A 24,208-nucleotide genomic window follows, 5' to 3' on the forward strand; every position below is an offset into this window, starting at 1 on the left:
GTCAGCCTCCACCACTGGTGGCTGGCAAGGTGGTCCTCACCGTCAGCCTCCACCACTGGTGGGTGGCAAGGTGGTCCTCACAGTTTCCACCACTGGTGGCTGGCAAGGTGGTCCTCACAGTCAGCCTCCACCACTGGTGGGTGGCAAGGTGGTCCTCACAGTCAGCCTCCACCACTGGTGGCTGGCAAGGTGGTCCTCACACTCAGCCTCCACCACTGGTGGGTGGCAAGGTGGTCTTCACACTCAGCCTCCACCACTGGTGGCTGGCAAAGTGGTCCTCACACTCAGCCTCCACCACTGGTGGCTGGCAAGGTGGTCCTCACAGTCAGCCTCCACCACTGGTGGGTGGCAAGGTGGTCTTCACACTCAGCCTCCACCACTGGTGGCTGGCAAGGTGGTCCTCACACTCAGCCTCCACCACTGGTGGCTGGCAAGGTGGTCCTCACACTCAGCCTTCACCACTGGTGGCTGGCAATGTGGTCCTCACACTCAGCCTCCACCACTGGTGGCTGGCAAGGTGGTCCTCACACTCAGCCTCCACCACTGGTGGCTGGCAAGGTGGTCCTCACACTCAGCCTCCACCACTGGTGCCTGGCAAGGTGGTCCTCACACTCAGCCTCCACCACTGGTGGCTGGCAAGGTGGTACTCACACTCAGCCTCCACCACTGGTGGCTGGCAAGGTGGTCCTCACAGTCAGCCTCCACCACTGGTGACTGGTAAGTTGGTCCTCACCGTTAGCCTCCACCACTGGTGGGTGGCAAGGTGGTCCTCATAGCTTCCACCACTGGTGGCTGGCAAGGTGATCCTCAGTCAGCCTCCACCACTGGTGGGTGGCAAGGTGGTCCTCACAGTCAGCCTCCACCACTGGTGGCTGGCAAGGTGGTCCTTACAGTCAGCCTCCACCACTGGTGGGTGGCAAGGTGGTCCTCACACTCAGCCTCCACCAATGGTGGCTGGCAAGGTGGTCCTCACACTCAGCCTCCACCACTGGTGGCTGGCAAGGTGGTCCTCACCGTCAACCTCCACCACTGGTGAGTGACGAGGTAGTCCTCACACTCAGCCTCCACCACTGGTGGCTGGCAAGGTGGTCCTCACACTCAGCCTCCACCACTGGTGGCTGGCAAGGTGGTTCTCACCGTCAGCCTCCACCACTGGTGGCTGGCAAGGTGGTCCTCACCGTCAGCCTCCACCACTGGTGCCTGGCAAGGTGGTCCTCACAGTTTCCACCACTGGTGGCTGGCAAGGTGGTCCTCACAGTCAGCCTCCACCACTGGTGGGTGGCAAGGTGGTCTTCACACTCAGCCTCCACCACTGGTGGCTGGCAAGGTGGTCCTCACACTCAGCCTCCACCACTGGTGGCTGGTAAGGTGGTCCTCACAGTCAGCCTCCACCACAGGTGGGTGGCAAGGTGGTTTCCACACTCAGCCTCCACCACTGGTGGCTGGCAAGGTGGTCCTCACACTCAGCCTCCACCACTGGTGGCTGGCAAGGTGGTCCTCACACTCAGCCTTCACCACTGGTGGCTGGCAATGTGGTCCTCACACTCAGCCTCCACCACTGGTGGCTGGCAAGGTGGTCCTCACACTCAGCCTCCACCACTGGTGGCTGGCAAGGTGGTCCTCACACTCAGCCTCCACCACTGGTGGCTGGCAAGGTGGTCCTCACACTCAGCCTCCACCACTGGTGGCTGGCAAGGTGGTCCTCACACTCAGCCTCCACCACTGGTGGCTGGCAAGGTGGTCCTCACACTCAGCCTCCACCACTGGTGGCTGGCAAGGTGGTCCTCACACTCAGCCTCCACCACTGGTGGCTGGCAAGGTGGTCCTCACACTCAGCCTCCACCACTGGTGGCTGGCAAGGTGGTCCTCACACTCAGCCTCCACCACTGGTGGCTGGCAAGGTGGTCCTCACACTCAGCCTCCACCACTGGTGGCTGGCAAGGTGGTCCTCACACTCAGCCTCTATCATGTGGGAGTTCGATCGTGGATTGGGTAAGAAATACTCACGTAGGCTGGTATTACGTATAATTACAGATAATGTGGAGAGAGCCCACAGCCGTTACCTTGCCTCCTTGCTCCTCTCGTAACACTGACTGACTGGCCGCCCACGTACCCATAGAGGGTCTTTGAATAATGCCAGGTCAGCGCAATATGAATAGACAGTGACTCAGAGAGACGGTTGGTCGTTGAGTCTACGGTACACTGGTTACTGGTTACTACTACTGAGACCTCCACCACTGGTGGCTGGCAAGGTGGTCCTCACACTCAGCCTCCACCACTGGTGGCTGGCAAGGTGGTCCTCACACTCAGCCTCCACCACTGGTGGCTGGCAAGGTGGTCCTCACACTCAGCCTCCACCACTGGTGCCTGGCAAGGTGGTCCTCACACTCAGCCTCCACCACTGGTGCCTGGCAAGGTGGTCCTCACACTCAGCCTCCACCACTGGTGCCTGGCAAGGTGGTCCTCACACTCAGCCTCCACCACTGGTGCCTGGCAAGGTGGTCCTCACACTCAGCCTCCACCACTGGTGCCTGGCAAGGTGGTCCTCACACTCAGCCTCCACCACTGGTGCCTGGCAAGGTGGTCCTCACACTCAGCCTCCACCACTGGTGCCTGGCAAGGTGGTCCTCACACTCAGCCTCCACCACTGGTGGCTGGCAAGGTGGTCCTCACACTCAGCCTCCACCACTGGTGCCTGGCAAGGTGGTCCTCACACTCAGCCTCCACCACTGGTGCCTGGCCAGGTGGTCCTCACACTCAGCCTCCACCACTGGTGCCTGGCAAGGTGGTCCTCACACTCAGCCTCCACCACTGGTGCCTGGCAAGGTGGTCCTCACACTCAGCCTCCACCACTGGTGGCTGGCAAGGTGGTCCTCACACTCAGCCTCCACCACTGGTGGCTGGCAAGGTGGTCCTCACACTCAGCCTCCACCACTGGTGGCTGGCAAGGTGGTCCTCACACTCAGCCTCCACCACTGGTACCTGGCAAGGTGGTCCTCACACTCAGCCTCCACCACTGGTGCCTGGCAAGGTGGTCCTCACACTCAGCCTCCACCACTGGTGGCTGGTAAGGTGGTCCTCACACTCAGCCTCCACCACTGATGCCTGGCAAGGTGGTCCTCACACTCAGCCTCCACTACTGGTGCCTGGCAAGGTGGTCCTCACACTCAGCCTCCACCACTGGTGCCTGGCAAGGTGGTCCTCACACTCAGCCTCCACCACTGGTGCCTGGCAAGGTGGTCCTCACACTCAGCCTCCACCACTGGTGGCTGGCAAGGTGGTCCTCACACTCAGCCTCCACCACTGGTGGCTGGCAAGGTGGTCCTCACACTCAGCCTCCACCACTGGTGGCTGGCAAGGTGGTCCTCACACTCAGCCTCCACCACTGGTGCCTGGCAAGGTGGTCCTCACACTCAGCCTCCACCACTGGTGGCTGGCAAGGTGGTCCGTACACTGAAATCACCGCAGTAAAAACATTAAAAAAGTATATTAACCGAGCCAGGGTGTGCGGCGGGCGGCTGTTCTGAGGGAAGCATCTCCTCGCCCACACCTGGCCAGGGCTGCGCCCACACCTGGCCAAGCCGCGCCCACACCTGGCCAGGGCAGCTCCCACTCCTTTACCTTCATTTTCTTCCTTAAGAATCACAACATACGAATAATCTGTGCCGGAGTGGGTGTGGGAAATTCATTTAAGATATGACTTTCGTCTGGTACAGGGAACTACTGTATTCCACAATGAGTTTGATTTAATAAAGAAGTTTTCTCTAATTTATCACCTCTATACGCTATTATTTTCACAATAAACTTAACATTAACGAAGCTTTTAATATTAATTTTTATCTTTATTTCTTTATTTTTCTCAGTTCTACAGTAATTCACGTTATAGAGATTATCACCTTTTATAATTGCACTCAACTGTTTCCTAAATCTACTGGCATAAAGAACTTGACATACGAATCTGGAATATTTAATGTGGACGGGCAAATAATGTGTTGACAAGTGTGGTGTTGGTCAGCCATCAGTCTGGCAGACGCTGGATATCGCATGTAAGAGGGTGATTTGGGAGACTTTGCTAGCTTTCAGGTCAGCCATGCTGCTAACATGCCAGCCAATACATAACATCATGGACCTGACCAGAGCTCTGTTATGTGGGAAGGCAGGTGTCGTCAGCAGCATTCGCACGTAAGTGAGGGCTGACACGGGAATGCCGGTGTTGTTAGCAGCATGTGCACGTGAGGGCTGACACGGGAATGCCGGTGTAGTTAGCAGCATGCGCACGTGAGGGCTGACACGGGAATGGCGGTGTTGTTACCAGCATGCGCACGTGAGGGCTGACACGGGAATGCCGGTGTAGTTAGCAGCATGCGCACGTGAGGGCTGACACGGGAATGCCAGTGTTATTAGCAGCATGCACACGTGAGGGCTGACACGGGAATGCCGGTGTTGTTAGCAGCATGCGCACGTAGGCGAGGACTGACCCGAAAAGCTAGAAATGTCAGGTGAATGGCAACCTGGTGTACCTCACAATGAAGAGGATAGTTGAGAAGGCGGCAGGAAAACAATGTCAACATGGCCTACACACTCTCACCGCCATTGATTCACTAACGCTAAACAACAAGCTCATTTCTACTGAGTAGGCAACTCCTCCTGTCTCCAAAACCCAATCATTAACCAGCCAAAACTGCGGTCTGTCTAGTGTTACCAGGAATAAATGACTTGTCAACACTGGCGAAATATAAAAAAAAAATATCTATCATTATGATAACCCTAATTAATGAGGGAATCTAGAGATATTTATTATGCAATAATCGCGAACGAGTAATACAAGATGCAAAACAACCACAGGGGGAGTAGAATGATAGCTCTAAGTCTTTCGTGTTGCAATCATCACATCATCAGAAGCTTACAATGTTGCAGAAATAGAGACGGAAATCCAGGATACACAGCCACACACACTCACACTACTGGTCGCTTACATATAAATACACTGCAGAGTGACACTCCCAGCAGCTGTGTGACACTTCCTGCAGCAGTGACATTGTTAGGTGCTGTGTGACACTCCCAGCAGCTGTGATATTACAAAGTGCTGTGTGAGATTCCCAGCAGCTGTGTGACACTCCCAGTAGCTGTGTGACACTTCCAGCAGCTGTGACATTGTTAGGTGCTGTGTGACACTTCCAGCAGCTGTGATATTACTAAGTGCTGTGTGAGATTCCCAGCAGCTGTGTGACACTTCCAGCAGCTGAGTGAGACTCCCAGCAGCTGAGTACACTCCCAGCAGCTGCGTGAGACTCCCAGCAGCTGCGTAACACTCCCAGCAGCTGCGTTACACTCCCAGTAGCTGCATGACACTCCAAGGAGTTGCGTGACACTCCTGGCGTGAGTAGTGCCATCAAACACTCATTCACACACCTTTATTGTCCTTAAGATTTTTATCGCATGTGTTATTAGTGCCGTGGTAACTATGACTGTTATGTGTGTGTGTGTGTGTGTGTGAGAGAGAGAGAGAGAGAGAGAGAGAGAGAGAGAGAGAGAGAGAGAGAGAGAGAGAGAGAGAGAGAGAGAGAGAGAGAGAGAGAGAGAGAGAGAGAGAGAGAGAGAGAGAGAGATATAGTGAGAGTGAGAGAGAGATGGCTGGTAACACTGCTGTCCCCTCAAGGGAGGTTCCTTGACGCTGGTGAGGGGCTCTTGTTCTAGGGAATTGGATTTGTGCTCCGGTTCCCTGAATTAAGCCTGAATACCTTCCACCCCCACCCCACAAGCACTGTATAGTCCTACGGGTTTAGTGCTCCCCAAGATTATAATAATAATAATAACACTGCTGTCGTTCACTGTGACTGGCTACTGACAACACCATTGTCATTCACTGTCCGGCAACAACGGTGTTACAGTTGGATTCGCACCCGGGCAGGTGTATAGGCACCACTACAGTCATGTTCATCCTGGGTGACAGCTGGTGGCACAGCTCTCACGTTCACTGAGGCAAATGCTGGCTATCTAGCTTGGAAGGTTGGTTCAACTATCACCGTCACAATGGTGAGTATGCCTGCCATATTCAATGAGTCTGCGACTCGCCACACTGATGTTATATGTCAACAAGGTTTGTACTAGTTGTAATGTAATCATATTTGCTGCAGCTATGTTTAGTTAAATATATAATGAACTCCGAGCTTGACTTGGCTATACTGTTGTAATATTCACTGCGGGCTGGAGTTAGCCACACTGGTGTCATATTCATCACGACATCGTTTTGTCATTCAGCCGTCATATTCTCTGTAGAATGAGGTTAGTTACGCTACTGTCATATTCACTTAAAGATGGAATTAGTTTCTCCCTTGTCATATTTAATACAGATGGGTTAGTTACACTGTCTCATATTCAGTATAAATGAGGTTGGCTATACTGTTGTAATGTTTACTACGTCTAGGTTACGTTACATGTGTCATGTTAGTGAAGCTGCGGTTGGTAAACTGTTGCAACATTCAGTAGTCTTGGTTGTGATACAGCTCGTGGTGGCACACACCTGCACACGTCAAGGCTCACATGAAGCAAAACTGGGCCACAGTACTGGGTACAGTGGGGCTCACACGTGTGTTCCAATAGCAGCCACATCGGCGCAGACACCGTCACATCTCCAGCAGGAGTCTTCCCTAATTCATCATTGGAAAAACTGTTAAAGTCACTGTTGTCAGCGTCAATCTCAGCGTATCTAATGAGAACTTCAAAGCCGCCACGAGCTGAAGAACCTTCTCTATATTTTTTACATTGGACCGGTTTTGGGTTGGAATATAGCTTGGCCCAGTTTTTGACTGGGTCAAGTAGTCGTCTTTGAGTTTTACTGGTGATCTCATCAGCGTAGCCACCAGTTCGCTTATCCTCACCCGAGGGCCTAAAACACTCGTTACAATTTGGCAGAGTACCGTAACTCACGACATCAATTACGATGGAAAAAAAATGGAGAGAACAACAAGATAAATGCTTGTCCTAAATGCCAGATAAGAGGTCAGTTCTACTTTGTACATTTTTCACTTTACTTATTGTGACTTTGGATTTCTTCTCTATCACAGTAGACGTACAGGTACATGTAGCTAATAACTGAATGACTGACTACCCTACCTACACTCACCTTGTCAATAACGTGTCTTCTACAGCTGTCATACTTCGTGTTTTTCTCAATGCAGTACTAGTGTTGGCCCTATAGTAGTCCCCCAGGGCAGTGTATGAGTAGTACTACCGTCTGAGACCGGCCCCTTCCCACCACCACCACTATCAATGTGACACAGTCAACTGAAGCAGCCTCCACGATCCTGGCACAAGTCACCGGCTCTAACATCACCGTCCTCATCAACAGCATCAGTGGACAGTGGGATAACCTTGATACTACTCACCTAGATCATCAGCCCCTACCCCCCCCCCCCCCCCCCAACGTCAAGCCCCGCACCAACCAGCTGGTGACCTGCATGGCTACGCCCACTAAACATCCACCTGAACTCTTTTTATATCCTGATGAGGAATTCATCTCAAGATAGAGTGTACGTGACGAGTCACTATAATCTACACTAACAGCGGTTAAGTAAACAAATGACCCACATACAAATGTCATCCTCGACACATGGAAAATTATCGTACAATTTAATATTTTGGAGCCGGTGTATCCCGTCAGCCTGACAGGAAGAAGAGACAGCATGGCCGTGACACCCGACCAGCAGGGTATGGGGATGCCCCAGCATAATCGAGGACACCACATGTGCTAGAGAAATGCCTTCCTCTCTACCCAACCCCTACCGCACGCCCGCCCACCCATCCCCACCCACAACCTCCGACCACCCACCAATGACACACTGTAAGTCTTTTCCTCCCTCGAATTTAGTGTTGCTGTAATGCTTTGAATCAATAATTGCAGCAGCAATAATACTTTTAAAGTTGCATTCCAGCCAATGAATCTTCGCTGTCCACTTCGACGACTGACGTAAAATACATGTACTCGTAAATTCTTGGAAAATAAATAAATAAATAAATAAATAAATAAATAAATAAATAAATAAATATATATAAATATATAAATATATATATATATATATATATATATATATATATATATATATATATATATATATATATATATATATATATATATGCATATATATGCAAAATAACCACTGTGAAAGAATAGTGAAATTCCAAGCGCTTTCGTGACTTCTCGCATTTTCAAGGAACTTTAGTTCCTTGATAATCTGAAAAGTCACGAAAGCGCTTGGAATTTCACTATTCTTTTACAGTGGTTGTTTTGCCTATTCTGATATCACCTGTTTACTGTGATCTTATTGTGTGTATATATATATATATATATATATATATATATATATATATATATATATATATATATATATATATATATATATATATAAATGTTCTCATAGAATATAAAATATAGGGGGTGGTAGAAGAAAATATTCAAGCAGCTCCAGAGAGAACCTTGAACTTTCCCTGAGGTACGTTTATTGTCTTCTCTGAGGATGAGGCTCCCCAGTCCAGCTATAGAGGTGGTACTTCCCTATATATGTATATATATATATATATATATATATATATATATATATATATATATATATATAAATGGGAATAGCTGATCCTTATTTCGATCTCGGTGTGAGATCTTCATCAGAAATTAATAAAAGCTCATTCTGAAAACTTGTCTCTTCACTACTGTCGCCAGAACACCAGTGAGGACTGAACGCTCAAAGCTGCTTCACCTACACCTACTACACTTCCCTCTCCCCGAACCATCTTCATCCCTGAGGTGATGACATCATCTGTAAGTAGCAGGCGAGGCAACTTGATTTACGTATCAATTTGTTTCTCTTGCTGTTGTTTTTTGGTTACAGAGAGCGAACGTCATCGTCTGTTGAGTAAACAGCCGCAGTGAGGCAAGAGTTGATGGGTGAGGTGCTGTGATGGGTGAGGTGCTGTGATGGGTGAGGTGCTGTGATGGGTGAGGTGCTGTGATGGGTGAGGTGCTGTGATGGGTGAGGTGCTGTGATGGGTGAGGTGCTGTGATGGGTGAGGTGCTGTGATGGGTGAAGTACTGTGATGGGTGAGGTGCTGTGATGGGTGAGGTGCTGTGATGGGTGAGGTGCTGTGATGGGTGAGGTGCTGTGATGGGTGAGGTACTGTGATGGGTGAGGTACTGTGATGGGTGAGGTACTGTGATGGGTGAGGTGGCGATGAGTAAGATGATGGATGAGACGCTGTATTCACAGACTAACTCATACCAACTCACACACACACACACACACACACACACACACACACACACACACACACACACACACACACACACACACACACACACACACACACACACACACTTGCCAAGTTACAGAACTTGTCATGTCTTCCCTGACCACGTAATACCATCATCATCATCATCATTCTCATTCACAGGGAAGACCTAAACCCGGAAGGGCTCACCCAGCGCCTGAGAGCTGCGAAGTAACCGTGACTTACCCAAGGAAGAGAAAAAAGAGTGTTGGTAACACCAACCACGTACTGCAGTGTGACACTTCATCTTCCCGTAAAGTCTCAGGGTCGAAGCTCACAACCCACCACAACATTTATACTCACTGTGACACTTTTACAACCATTTTTTTAGTAGTATATCCACGATGAAAGTTCACCTGATGACGGAAGGAATGCGCAAACCACCATTAACAACCTGTTTGAACACCACACAAGTGCACTCAAAAAGAAGTTAAATTACATTGTTCTCACAGTCAGCATCTCTGAGTAAACAATGATGCTGTACACTCATCATTAAACCTCAGCACTGTTACACTGCTGTTCTCACAGTCAGCATCCCTGAGTAAACAATGATGCTGTACACTCATCATTAAACCTCAGCACTGTTACACTGCTGTTCTCACAGTCAGCATCTCTGAGTAAACAATGATGCTGTACAATCATAATTAAACCTCAGCACTGTTACACTGCTGTTCTCACAGTCAGCATCTCTGAGTAAACAATGATGCTGTACAATCATAATTAAACCTCAGCACTGTTACACTGCTGTTCTCACAGTCAGCATCTCTGAGTAAACAATGATGCTGTACAATCATAATTAAACCTCAGCACTGTTACACTGCTGTTCTCACAGTCAGCATCTCTGAGTAAACAATGATGCTGTACAATCATAATTAAACCTCAGCACTGTTACACTGTTGTTCTCACAGTCAGCATCTCTGAGGGAACAATGACGGCCACGCAGCGGTCATTAAAACTGAGCACAGTTTCATATGAACAGACTCACTCATTTCCCTAACTATTACTGCTTCACACAAACAATATCATGGGCTACAAGGAAGCCAGAATAGGCTTAGCAGTCAAGTAAAGGTCATTGATACCTGGCATGTGAGCCAGGTATCAATGGCCTTCTAATGACCATGAGTAATGACTATTAAGACTGTGTGTGTGCATTTTTTAAAAAGAAATTTGCATTAATGTCTACGGATACATAAACCAGCATTTCACAGTGGCAGCTACACTAGCCCTTCATAATGTCTTTCAAGTCCAGCTTAAACAACACACACACACATACACATACATACACACACACACATAAACATACATACACACACATACACACACACACATACACACACACACATACACATACATACACACATGCACACACACACATACACATACATACACACACATACACATACACACACACACACACACACACAAACACACACACAAACACACACACACATACACACACACACATGCACATACACACATACACACACGCACACACAAACACACACACAAACACACACACACACACAAACACACACACAAACACACACAAACACACACAAACACACACACACATACAAACACACACACATACAAACACACACACAAACACACACACACACACACACACACACACACACACACACACACACACACACACACACACACACACACACACACACAAACACACACACACACACAAACACACACACACATCTTGTGTCCACCCTGAGCAGCTCAGACATTGAGGACATCACTTACGAGAGGCCCCTTGGAGCTAGCGATCACGTGGTCCTGAGTTTTGATTATATAGTAGAGTTACAAGTGGAGAAGGTAACAGGAATTGAAGGGGACAGGCCAAACCATAAAAGGGGGGACTACGCAGGTATGAGAAACTTCCTGCCGGAGATTCAGTGGGACAGAGAAATGGCAGGAAAATCAGTAAACGAGATGATGGAATATGTGGCAACAAAGTGCAAGGAGGAAGAGGAAAGGTTTGTTCCCAAGGGAAACAGAAAGAATAGGAAGACCAAAACGAGTCCTTGGTTTACCCGAAGGTGTAGGGAGGCAAAAACTAAATGCAACAGAGAATGGAAAAGGTACAGGAGGCATAGGACCCAGGAAAACAAGATTAGTAGAAGAGCCAGAAACGAGTATGCACAGATAAGGAGGTAGGCCCAGCAACAGTATGAAAACGACATAGCATCGAAAGTCAAATCTGACCCGAAACTGCTGTATAGCCACATTAGGAGGAAGACAACAGTCAAGGACCAGGTGATAAGGCTGAGGAAAGAAGGTGGAGAACTCAAAAGAAACGATCAGGAAGTATGTGAGGAGCTCAACATGAGATTTAAGGAAGTATTTACAGTGGAGACAGGAAGGCCTCTGGGGGGACAGACCAGATGGGGACACCAGCAAGGAATACATCAACAAGTGTTGGAAGACATACATACAGATGAGGAGGAGGTGAAGAAACTGTTAAGGGACATCGATACCTCAAAGGCAATGGGACCGGACAACATCTCCCCGTGGGTCCTTAGAGAGGGAGCAGATATGCTATGCGTGCCACTTACCACAATCTTCAACACGTCCCTGGAAACTGGGCAACTACCTGAGGTATGGAAGACGGCAAATGTAGTTCCCATTTTTAAAAAAGGAGACAGAAAAGAGGCACTAAACTATAGACCTGTGTCATTGACGTGTATAGTATTCAAAGTTATGGAGAAGATTATCAGGAGGAGAGTGGTGGAGCACCTGGAACGGAACAAGAGTATAAATGCCAACCAGCACGGATTCACGGAAGGCAAATCCTGTGTCACAAACCTTCTGGAGTTTTATGATAAAATAACAGAAGTAAGACACGAGAGAGAGGGGTGGGTTGATTGCATCTTCTTGGACTGCAAGAAGGCCTTTGACACAGTTCCTCATAAGAGATTAGTGCAGAAGCTAGAGCATCAGGCGCATATAACAGGAAGGGCACTGCAATGGATCAGGGAATACCTGACAGGGAGGCAACAACGAGTCATGGTACGTAATGATGTATCACAGTGGGCACCTGTGACGAGCGGGGTCCCACAGGGGTCGGTCCTAGGACCAGTGCTATTTTTGGTATATGTGAACGACATGATGGAAGGAATAGACTCAGAAGTGTCCCTGTTTGCAGGTGATGTGAAGTTAATGAGGAGAATTAAATCAGATGAGGACCAGGCAGGACTTCAAAGAGACCTGGACAGACTGGACACCTGGTCCAGCAAATGGCTTCTCGAATTTAATCCTGCCAAATGCAAAGTCATGAAGATAGGGGAAGGGCACAGAAGACCACAGACAGAGTATAGGCTAGGTGGCCAAAGACTGCAAACCTCACTCAAGGAGAAAGATTTTGGGGTGAGTATAACACCGAGCATGTCTCCGGAAGCACACATCAGCCAGATAACTGCTGCAGCATATGGGCGCCTGGCAAACCTGAGAACAGCATTCCGATACCTTAGTAAGGAATCGTTCAAGACACTGTACACCGTGTATGTCAGGCCCATACTGGAGTATGCAGCACCTGTTTGGAACCCGCACTTGATAAAGCACGTCAAGAAACTAGAGAAAGTACAAAGGTTTGCGACAAGGTTAGTTCCAGAGCTAAGGGGAATGTCCTATGAAGAAAGGTTAAGGGAAATCGGCCTGACGACACTGGAGGATAGGAGGGTCAGGGGAGACATGATAACGACATATAAAATACTGCGTGGAATAGACAAGGTGGACAAAGACAGGATGTTCCAGGGAGGGAACACAGAAACAAGAGGCCACAATTGGAAGTTAAAGACACAAATGAGTCAGAGAGATATTAGGAAGTATTTCTTCAGTCATAGAGTTGTCAGGCAGTGGAACAGCCTAGAAAATGACGTAGTGGAGGCAGGAATCATACACAGTTTTAAGACGAGGTTTGATAAAGCTCATGGAGCAGGGAGAGAGTAGCAACCGGTGAAGAGGCGGGGCCAGGAGCTAAGACTCGACCTCTGCAACCACAAATAGGTGAGTACAAATAGGTGAATACACACACACACACACTAAAAGAACACAGCGACCTAATCTCACTGCCCCGACCATGTGGGCTGGGAAACACGCTCTCATCAAAACTGTGAACTGGAAAATATAGGCAGACGAGGATGATATAATCCATATCGATTTTCAAGAACAAATCCACTTTTAACCGCTTCTGGGCCCGTGGAACAATCTCTGGAAAGAAATGAGTAGCCCCGATGGCTGCCTTCAATATCAGACTGCAACAACCTAATATTATTCATTATCAGTATTACAACACCCAAATATCAATAAGCTACTAAGAAGATAAGAAGAGAGAATGATTGAATAACTGAGTCAAAAATTGTGAAATTCTTCTAGGTAAAAATCTGCGAATAGTCGATTAAGATGCAAGAGATCCAGTATTACTTTTATTATTGGTATTATTATAATTATTATTATTACTGGTATTATTATTATTATTATAATTATCATTATTATTATTGGTATTATTATAATCATTATTCATATTATAATTATTATTGTTATTATTAGATATTTTATTACGTATATTATCATTGTTATTATTTTATTATAATTATTATAACTTGTAATTATTTTATTAATCTATTTATCATAATTATTATTATTAGAGAGTCTGCGAAATCCAGCAATACATGTGGTGTGGGGGAGCATGTGATAATTGACAGCTACAAAGCTCTTTAATAATGCTCAAAATTATTCAACGCAGTTAATTCCTGGGGAGGATGGTGGAGCTTAATTAAAAGGTAATTACCGCAGACAGGGAAACATGCCCATTATTATTATTGTTGTTGCTATTATTGTTACTATTATTATTATCATTATTATTGTTTTTATTGATACTATTGTTATTATTAGTAGTATTACTATTATTAGTAGTGTATTACTATTGTTATTATTACTATTGTTATTATTATTATTACTATTGTTATTATTATTGTTACTACTGTTGCTATTATTAGTGTTACTATTGTTCTCATTGTTATTATTTTTATTACTGTTATTGTTATTTTTATAAGCATCGGTAAACGGTAAACCTGATGGAATAAGTAATCGTGGATGTCCCTCTTGCAGTAGATAGGATTGAAACCTAATGAAATAAGCAATCGTGAATGTCATATGCTAAAAACAAGAGATGCATGTGACCAGGGTGAGGGGGGGGGGGAGAGGTCAGAGATCAGACACCTGGTCAACAACCCCTTCTTTCTTTTCCTCCTTTCCCGTCACACACCTCCCCCCCCCCGAGCACTAAACCACAAGAGCCCTCCCCCACTCCCCTCTGACGTCACAGTGTCACGCATACCTGCTTTATCAAACAGGTGTACCACCTAGTTCCCACCAGCCCTTCATCCTCTCCTCGGCATCGCTCTTATTCTTCCTTCCTTCTGTCTCTCTCTTTCCCTCTCCCTCCACTTGTCAGTGTGTCAAATGATGGCAATGCTGGCCACGTGCCTGTCAAGAGGGCAGCACTATATACCAGTGTTATGAGTTAACGTGAGGGGTTGTTTACAACCATTCTGCCTCACACTCCCGTACTACACCAACACTGACTTCCCCCTCTAACTCAACCATCCAAATATATTATTATTATTATTATTATTATTATTATTATTATTATTATTATTATTATTATTATTATTGCTGTTCTTGCTGCTGATGTTGATTTTTTTTTGTTGTGGTTATTATTATTATTATTACTATTGCTGTTGATGTTGCTATTGTTGTTTTTTGTTGTGGTTATTATTATTATAATTGTTGTTGCTGTCGAATCTGTAAGCGATAAACCCGTAGGCGTTACGGGTTAACCGCTACCCCAGTTACGGTACAAATCCTAAAATGTGTCTAGGGAAACGTGAGGTAGTAAGGTTAGATCTCTGATCAGTATGTGTTCCAGAGTAAAGCTTAAACTTGTTATTAAAGAGGGTTTAAGCTGACTCAAGCTTCATCACAATAGCTAAGAAGAAAACACATGCTGCACGATAAGCTTTCACTGCGGCAGCATTTCGCTGTGTAAAGCTTTATCAAACCATAATAAAAGCTTCTACACAGAGCGAAATTTTGTCCCAGTAAGAGTTAGTTCTGCGGTGTGTCTTTACTCTAGTGCTGTTAGCAGTACAACATTTAGATCCAGCTAAGAAGTGGAAGAGTGTCGTCAAGATTCTCTGGGAAATCTTCAAGATCCTTTAAGAAGTCTTCAAGATCCTCTGGGAAGACTTCAAGATCCTCTGAGAAGTCTTTAAGCTCTCCTGGAAAGTCTTCAAGAGCCTCTGGGAAGTCTTCAAGAGCCTCTAAGAAGTCTTCAAGATCCTCTGGGAAGTCTTCAAGATCCTCTGAGAAGTCTGTAAGATCTGGAAATTCTTCAAGAGCCTCTGGGAAGTCTTCAAGAGACTCTGGGAAGTCTTCAAAATCCTATGGGAAGCCTTCAAGATCCTCTTGGGAAGTGTGCAAGATCCTCTTGGGAGGTCTTCAAGATCGTCTAGGAAATCTTCAAGGTCCTCTCTTCAAGATCTTCTGGGAAGTGCACTGAATCAACTAGATCTGTACAGGTCTTCCGCGCTTAATACTAATATGTTCAGCTCGTGTGCAATCTGTTTCTCGTAGACGAGATCTTGTATTACCATCATCGCCATTATTATCATTTTCGTCATCATCAACAATATCTGAGAGGTGGTTGCGTGTGTTGCAGACGACGCTGCAGCGGCCAGTTTGAGGGCACGATGATGCATGTGTACACCCCTACGACACTGGGCAGAGATAGACAGATAGAGATAGAGATAGAGAGAGAGAGAGAGAGAGAGAGAGAGAGAGAGAGAGAGAGAGAGAGAGAGAGAGAGAGAGAGAGAGAGAGAGAGAGAGAGAGAGAAAGAGAGAGAGAGAGAGCATGGTAACATTAAAGTGGAACTGCGCGAGCTCTTCCCCTCCTCAGTCTTCTCTCTACCCTCACTCCCTCCCACCGTCTTTCTCTCTGCATTCCCCCCGCCTCTCCTCCTCCTCCTCCTCACCGCATTTCCTTCCCCCTCTCTCTCTCTCTCTCTTCCTTGCTTTTCTTGCCTCTTTCCCTCTTTTCCTTATTTATCTCGATTTAGTACATGTGTTCACATGTACATGTATTTCGTGTATGTGTTCTTTGCACATACAAGTGTGCGAAATCTCGTGTGTGCAAACTCACACACTATAAGTTCCATTGTATTGTATTGAACTGAAAGAGAGAGAGAGAGAGAGAGAGAGAGAGAGAGAGAGAGAGAGAGAGAGAGAGAGAGAGAGAGAGAGAGAGAGAGAGAGAGAGAGAGAGAGAGAGAGAGAGAAAGGACAGAGAGCAGTAAGAGAGTTGGTGTGCTCGGACTATGAATGAAGCTACCCAACAAACTTACAGCTGCCTCAACCCGCGTTTACCATGGCCGTGGCAGTATGTAAGCGACCTGTTTTATCATTCGTGAATCGACACGGCAGTACTGTATGATGCTAACCAAGGAGTGTGTTATACCACTCGACAGCATGACACTACCTAATCATACACAGCAGTATTTGATCCAAGAGCGCTTGATTATTAAATTGTCTGGACTGATTATTGTTATTATTATTAGTGGTAGTATTACCTTTATTATTATATTAATGGGGAAACTCTAAACCCGTAGGGCTCATGCAAAAGAAAGGCTTTAAACTACACAAAACATATTACACCGTGTGCACCACTAGTTAGTAGTGTATCACATTGAGTACACCACCAGCCAGAAGTGCATCACGTTGGGTGCACCACCAGCCAGAAGTGCATCAAACTGGGTGCACCACCAGCCAAAGTGCATCACACAGGGTGCATCACCAGCCAGAAGTTTCTGAATTGAATAAAGGGAAACGTAAATCCCTGGCTGAGAGCGAGAGGGAGAGCTCTAGACTTCTTAGAGCTCTCGACTCCTGACAGCTCTGGTCTTACGAGAGGTTTGGCATTCTGCAGGCTATAGATTTCTGAGAGCTCCATATTGAATTACACTGTATAACTATCTGTACGTCAGTCAGTTATACGTCTGGTGTATAACTAAAAGAATGTATAGAATGACTGCTACAAGTGCGAGGCATTTCCACCTCGTTAGGTGCGAAGCTGTACTCAGCTGATGCTATGTTATTACCCGGGAAAAGATGAAAAATTTCGTTTTCCTGATGATGTGACGCTTTTGGTCATTTGAGTGAGACCTTCCGCTGGCTTACCGGTCCTCCCTCCACCCGATAAACACTAAAGTTGCCTCATAAGCACGCAGGGGAAGAGAGAAGTGGAAATGAGCACTTGGGAAGAGAGGCAGATGGAGAGAGGTTGCTCAGGTAGTCATGAACACGTCCATAGGACCAACCGTCCCCTCATTTCACCCCTCAGGAAATGTTCCTCACGTTGACATGAAGGTCGCTGTGTGTATTGCTATGTCACACAGAAGATGCTTGTCGACCCCATCAAACAACGACTCTGCGAATGCACCTTCCTTTCCACGTGATCTTTGTTTCGCTAGGGTAAGGGCAAAAGTCGTGTAGGTGAGTAAGTAGGCCAGAGCAGTGTGGGTCGACGGCCCCGCTAGTGTCTGCTTGATCTTGTTAAATGTTTATATCAAGAGACGTTGACAGCGCACTGAGCTAAATGGAACCTCTCTGTGTCAAATTGAGCCTAACACACACTCAGCTCCTTTCCCACTACCGCCTCCAACACTCATCACCGCCTCTCCCCACCACCAATCTTCTGCACTGGATTGCTCCCATATTCGTGTATTATTAGATATATAATAAAGTAGTCCATTACATAAATTTTGCTGCCTCTCTCCTCGCTGCATTTCTCCTGTCTATGGGTTAGAGCCATTCTGAGAGAGGGTAATTCCCAATTAACTGCAACTCCAGTTCTGCTTGAAGGAAACCTTTGAAGCTGCCATAGCTGTTGAATCTTTAATGGAGTGTTTGATTATATCCTAATTGCCCTACGGAAAGCTTCCAGCTCAAGCTGACAGATTTCAACACTATGAAAATTCATCTTGTGTGATGAAATATTAGAGGAAAATATAGATAACTTTTTTCTCCGCTATGTAACTATCGTATAGAATAGTAGGACACTGCTCAAGTATAAGATTTTGTTAAATAAAAAATAACAAAAACAATATTGCTATCTCCACTACCACCACCCTTCAGCACTGCTCTCCTCACCACCATCACTGTGGAATCCTCCAACACCTGGCAACAATGCCGAGTTAAATGTTAAAGCCTTGACATCTCTCTCTCTCTCTCTAAGAGACAGTGCAAGAGAGCAGCCAGGCAGCAGCACAAAAATTACTGGAAAGCAGCTTTACTAACCTCCATTAGAGAAACAGAAGCTAGCTTTCTGTGAGGTACTGCCTACCATTTCTCCAGTAAAGATACGTACAGCTAATAAAGATACACAGGCAGCAATTGACAACTTTATTTAAAACAAAGTCTCACTTGCGCAGCAGGCTTTACCAAGTCTTACCAGACTTAATAAAGACTGCTGCGCAGGCGGAACGTAGTCTTAAATACAGTTTCCAATTGCTGTTTGTATCTGTATCAAATGCAACTCGTTGCTACTACCTTACCATCTTCTATTACAAAAAAAGGAAAAAATAGCTGCATATCTTGTCTTACCAAATCCCTAGACTGGTGAATGGAAATGAAATTTTCGGTTCATGCTTGTGAGAAGTTTACCTTCAACAGGCTCTGCTTTGGAAACAAGCAAGCGCGTCTCACAGCTCACTTCTTTCTCTTGGCGTCAGCAATCCTCCGTCATGTAGCGTTAAATGACCCATACGAGTTTATCATCAGCACCCCTCCGGTGCTCTATGACCCTTATGATTTCAGCACTTTCTTGAAAATAATTATAATAATAATAATAATGATAATAATAATCACGTCTCTGCCCCTGTTACTACCATTACCCATATCCTATCATCTGTTCCAGCCACTGTCCATGTCCAGTCTCTCGCTCCCCCTTTCCTCCAAGAAGTGGGTCCGACTTAATTAATGTCCGAGTTACATCTATCTCTTGACGTCAAGGCCATAATGGGATGCACTTCGCATGTTTTCATACCCATTCTATCTATAATTTATTGCCAAAGACCTAAAGTTTTCAAGAAGGGGATAGTCTATTCCTTTACTGGCGTCTAAACGAGGTCCTTCGTGAATCGAAGTTTTAAGCACCATCTCCATCAACTTACACCAGCAGTTTCAGCACGAGGGAACCGTCTCCATCAACTTACACCAACAGAGATTGAAGGTTAAGTACGACAGAAGCGCCTTCAGCAACAGAAAACAACCGTTGGAGTGCGGAGAAACCTTTCAAGAGGTTTCTCTAACGGTTCTGCAATTTTACTTGTGCATTCTAGGATAATTATTCACACGACTTATAACGTGGGTAATTTAAGTTTCAAGCGAAGCAAGAGGCAGGTGTTGGCCGGCAGTAAATTGTCAGGGTTAAAGCCTATCACCTACAAGTGAGTCATGAAGGCGGCACGTCACCTATACAACAACAGTTTGTGATAATATTCGTAGAATTACCGTCACTACGTTAGGTAAAAGGAGAAAAGTGCAACTAATGCGACATTTTACTGTGGCAACATTTCGCTCTCCAGGAGCTTTGCCAAGCCGGCTTGACAAAGTTCCCGGAGAGCGAAACTGCGACAATAATATTTCGCATTAGTTGCACTTTACCTACCATCAATATGTTATTCACTAAATTATGGATTATAGTAAACTCGGTGTATGTACACACTGAGAGACACACCTCTCTGTGTATATACAATGAAAAATACACGCCTATATATATACTATATATGTTGCCTGTACAAATACCCGAGTGGCGTTGGGTGAAGGCAACTACTGCGCAGGTGATATAAGTGATGCACTCTCGTCAAAAAGCGCATGTAGCAAATCAAGGGAACATTAGGGTTCCCGCACGTTATATTTCCAGAGACAATTTGACAGAATCGGGTCAGTAAAATAGTGGAGAGGGTAAACTTTGCCCACGCAACACCTCCCACAAGGGATATTTCATCCTTTGATCTCCGTGACCTTCACCTACGTCTCGTGACTAGCCATGAACGTACACTTTAGGGCAGAACAAAAAACGCACTGTTGTTTTCTAAAAAAAAAAAAAGCTCGTACATTCAATGATTAAAAATAAAATCGTTTCATAAAACAGCCAAATTGGAAATGGAATGTAGAAAACGTTGAGATACATCCTGGAGGCTTACCATTTAAATGTCGACTTGGTAATGTGGGAATTAAATTCTGTGTATATACGCACAGAGATATACAACTCGGTCACCCTAATATAGGAATTAAAGTCTTTGTGTATGTACACTGAAAGATATACAGTTCTCGGTCACCTTAAATATAGGAATTAAGGTTAACTCTCACTGTATACACACCGAGAGATACTATACAGTTTTCGGTGTACAGATTTTTTCTGTAACTCTTGTTAATCCTTTTTTATCAAACAATTTAGAATTATTTATGTGTCGACTGTGAAGTAAATGTGAAAACGCTTAACTCTAATATACACAAAAACTGAAGACGCCTAACTGTCTAACAGGCACAAAAAATTGAAGACGTCTGTTTAATAGGCACTAAGAAACATTTTTTTTATTACGACCTAAGCTTTCATCCTAATTTTGCGAGCGTGATCAAACACAAGGATTTGTTGTATGACCCTAGTAGGTTTAGCGCTTTGTTTTGATCCTAAAACCCAAGGACGTTAATCCCTACAGCAGCAGCAGCAGCAGCAGCAGCAGCAGCAGCAGCAGCAGCAGCAGCAGCAGCAGCACCAGCAACAAGTGCGGATGATTATGTAAAAGAAATACACAACGACAGACAGCGTTAAGTTATGCAAGTTTCTCAAGTTTCTTAAGAACTTGTCTCTTAAAACTCTTTACCCGGCATAAATGTTTTTATTTCTAATGTAAATATGGATGTAAACTCCGTAGACTTGCGCTGGAAACCAGCTTTTCCGTCATTTTTTTAAGTACTGAATTTACATACCAACCTCCCTTGTGTTATATATATATATGTATATATATATATATATATATATATATATATATATATATATATATATATATATATATATATATCAAGTATTATATATATATATATATAATACTTGACGTGCTGTTGGAGTGTGAGCAAAGTAACATTTATGAAGGGATTCAGGGAAACCGGCAGGCCAGACTTGAGTCCTGGAGATGGGAAGTACAGTGCCTGCACTCTGAAGGAGGGGTGTTAATGTTGCAGTTTAAAAACTGTAGTGTAAAGCACCCTTCTGGCAAGACAGTGATGGAGTGAATGATGGTGAAAGTTTTTCTTTTTCGGGCCACCCTGCCTTGGTGGGAATCGGCCAGTGTGTTAATAATAATAATAAAAAATATATATATCGCCTTATGCATACGCATTTTCATTTTCGCTTGTCATAAAATTTACTTCTGAAGATATATACGAGTATGTGCAAATCTTACACCTCAACACACACTAAATACTCGCAAACATTACAACATACTCAACACACTACAAAACACTTCACACATTTTAAAACAGTACAACACAATCTACACACCTAAACACACTCCACAGACATCACAGCACTACACCCATTAGACATACTCTAGAGCGCAACACATCCCACAAACACTCTACATACACTTAAACACTCTCCACATACACTTTAACACTCCACACATTCCACCCACTTATACACTCGACACATCACACCACACACTACCACACATTCCACCCACTTATACACTCGACACATCACACCACACACTACCACACATTCCACCCACTTATACACTCCACACAATACCAAAAACCAGAATGAATTAATACTCCAAGCTACAACGCACTTCAAGACATTATATATTTCAGAATGCTACAATAAACCTCACATACTACAACACTCTACAACACTAAAACACACCATATACTCCATTACACTGCAACACACCTTGACACATACTTCAACACGCTACACTTAAAATACACGTGTTTGTGGAGGATAAAGGGATAATTAACTAATAAGTTGTTAATGTTTGTGTTAATGTATGTGAAGGATAAGAGGATAATTAATAAGATGTTAATGTTTGTAAGGGAAAGGATCGTAATTAACTCTTAAAGTGTTAAACACCTGGACACTCTCAAAGCTGGAAGATGCGTGTGCTCTTTCAACAGCTCGAAGATTACAGCGAAGAAAACCGTGTCTTGTACGCCGACTGTTTGTAAATAGATGTCAGTATAAAACAGTGGGTGCGAGAGAGAGTATGGCAGGGCGGCCAGGTGGTGTGCCACCCCCACTCACCCATCCCCACCCACCACCACTCCTTCCCCTCAGACACCCACCGGGAAAGGCACCCATGCCCCAGTCACAGCCACCAGCTGCCAAAACAAGCTGGCCACTCACCCCTGCTGCCACCAGCTGGACCTGCTCCCGCGTGGTGATGCCAGCTCCTTTTATCACACCCGTCCATCAATAGCCTTCTCGACCTCAGTTCCCATACCTCTCAGCCCTCTCACTCATAGCCCCCTATCTCTCAGCCCTCTCAACCATAGTCCCTACCTCTCAGCCATTATCCCTTGCCTCTCTCTCATAGCCACCCTTCCTTTTAGCCCTCTCAACCACAGCCCCTCCCTCTCAACACATGTTGGGCAGGTGTGAAACAACAAGTGTCACTGAATAGTGCCACTCTTAAGCTATAGTGCCAACAGTACAACACCTGAGGTAATATGTCAGTGCCACACCTAAGCTACAGTGTCACACCTGAGGTAGCATCTACGGTGCCACACGTGAGCTACGGTGTCAACAGTGCCACACCCGAGATAATGTGTCAACCATGCCTCGTGCACTCTCATGACATAATATATCTTCACACACCTTTTATCTCTCAGTTACCCTCCTACTTTACCTGTCTCTCTATTACCCTTCCTACCTCACACACCTACTATCTCTCTGTTACCCTTCCTACTTCACACACCTACTGTCTCTCTGTTACCCTTCCTACCTCACACACCTACTGTCTCTCCGTTACCCTTCCTACCTCACACACCCACTGTCTCTCTTTGCTACCCTTCCTTCCTCACATACCTACTGTCTCTGTTACCCTTCCTACCTCACACACCTACTCTCCTACCCTTCCTACCTCTCCTCACCAATTACTCCCTAAAACACATTGATCTGCCAAAATCACCCCCTGCTGCACCTTAATGTCACTTTCCTCTGCCAGATTTACTACCCCTGCTACACCAGCATCAAAACCTTTCATCCACCACCCTACATCAGGCCCTCCAAAACCCCTGCTAGGCTCCTAAACCTCCTCAGGACCCACTCTTCCTGCCATCCCTCCGCCACCCTTGTGTGTCGCTTCCCCCCTACATTAGTAATACGGTTGTGGAGAATTACATTTATCTGGATGTAACTCATAAGGTACATACCAGTAAATGGTAACAAAGATAATTATTATTTATCAAAGTTACATATACAAGTAGGAATTTGGGACACCTAGATCACAAAAATGTCCCCCTTCGATAGCTACAACTGTCATATCCACCAGTTGCTCTAGACCTATTAATTACAAATGAAATATGCATCACCAGGAATTCTGGTAAATATAAAAACTGGTGGACTGTATATTAAAATTAATGATACTTATACACATTTATAAAACAGAAGGAGAATATATCTTAATATTTCTCACCAATTTGACTGGAGATCAAGGTGTATCATACTCAGAAAACCTCACTGTCTATACATGAAAATAACACTGGCCAGTTACAACATAAACAGACTTATCTGAGGTTCCTGGAGCTG

The 24,208-nt window shown here is 45.4% G+C and overlaps 1 protein-coding gene across 6 annotated transcripts in view; it reads right to left on the bottom strand.

The window, feature by feature from the left end:
• Asator (tau-tubulin kinase asator) overlaps nucleotides 1-24,208 on the bottom strand; it is a 304,756-nt gene that overhangs the window by 177,929 nt on the left and 102,619 nt on the right. For 3 of the 6 annotated variants that reach the window (XM_070090931.1, XM_070090927.1, XM_070090926.1), the window contains exon 1: nucleotides 7,127-7,265. The exons of 2 other annotated variants lie outside the window; for them this stretch is intronic. In XM_070090931.1, coding sequence (XP_069947032.1) covers nucleotides 7,127-7,158 — 32 coding nt within the window. In that variant the 5' untranslated portion in view covers nucleotides 7,159-7,265. Of the gene's footprint in view, nucleotides 1-7,126; nucleotides 7,266-24,208 lie in introns of those variants that run through there. One more of the 6 variants, XM_070090928.1, reaches the window with a different exon arrangement.

This window comes from Cherax quadricarinatus, chromosome 33 (assembly GCF_038502225.1).
Source record: "Cherax quadricarinatus isolate ZL_2023a chromosome 33, ASM3850222v1, whole genome shotgun sequence".
NCBI classification, from domain to species: Eukaryota; Metazoa; Arthropoda; class Malacostraca; order Decapoda; family Parastacidae; genus Cherax; species Cherax quadricarinatus.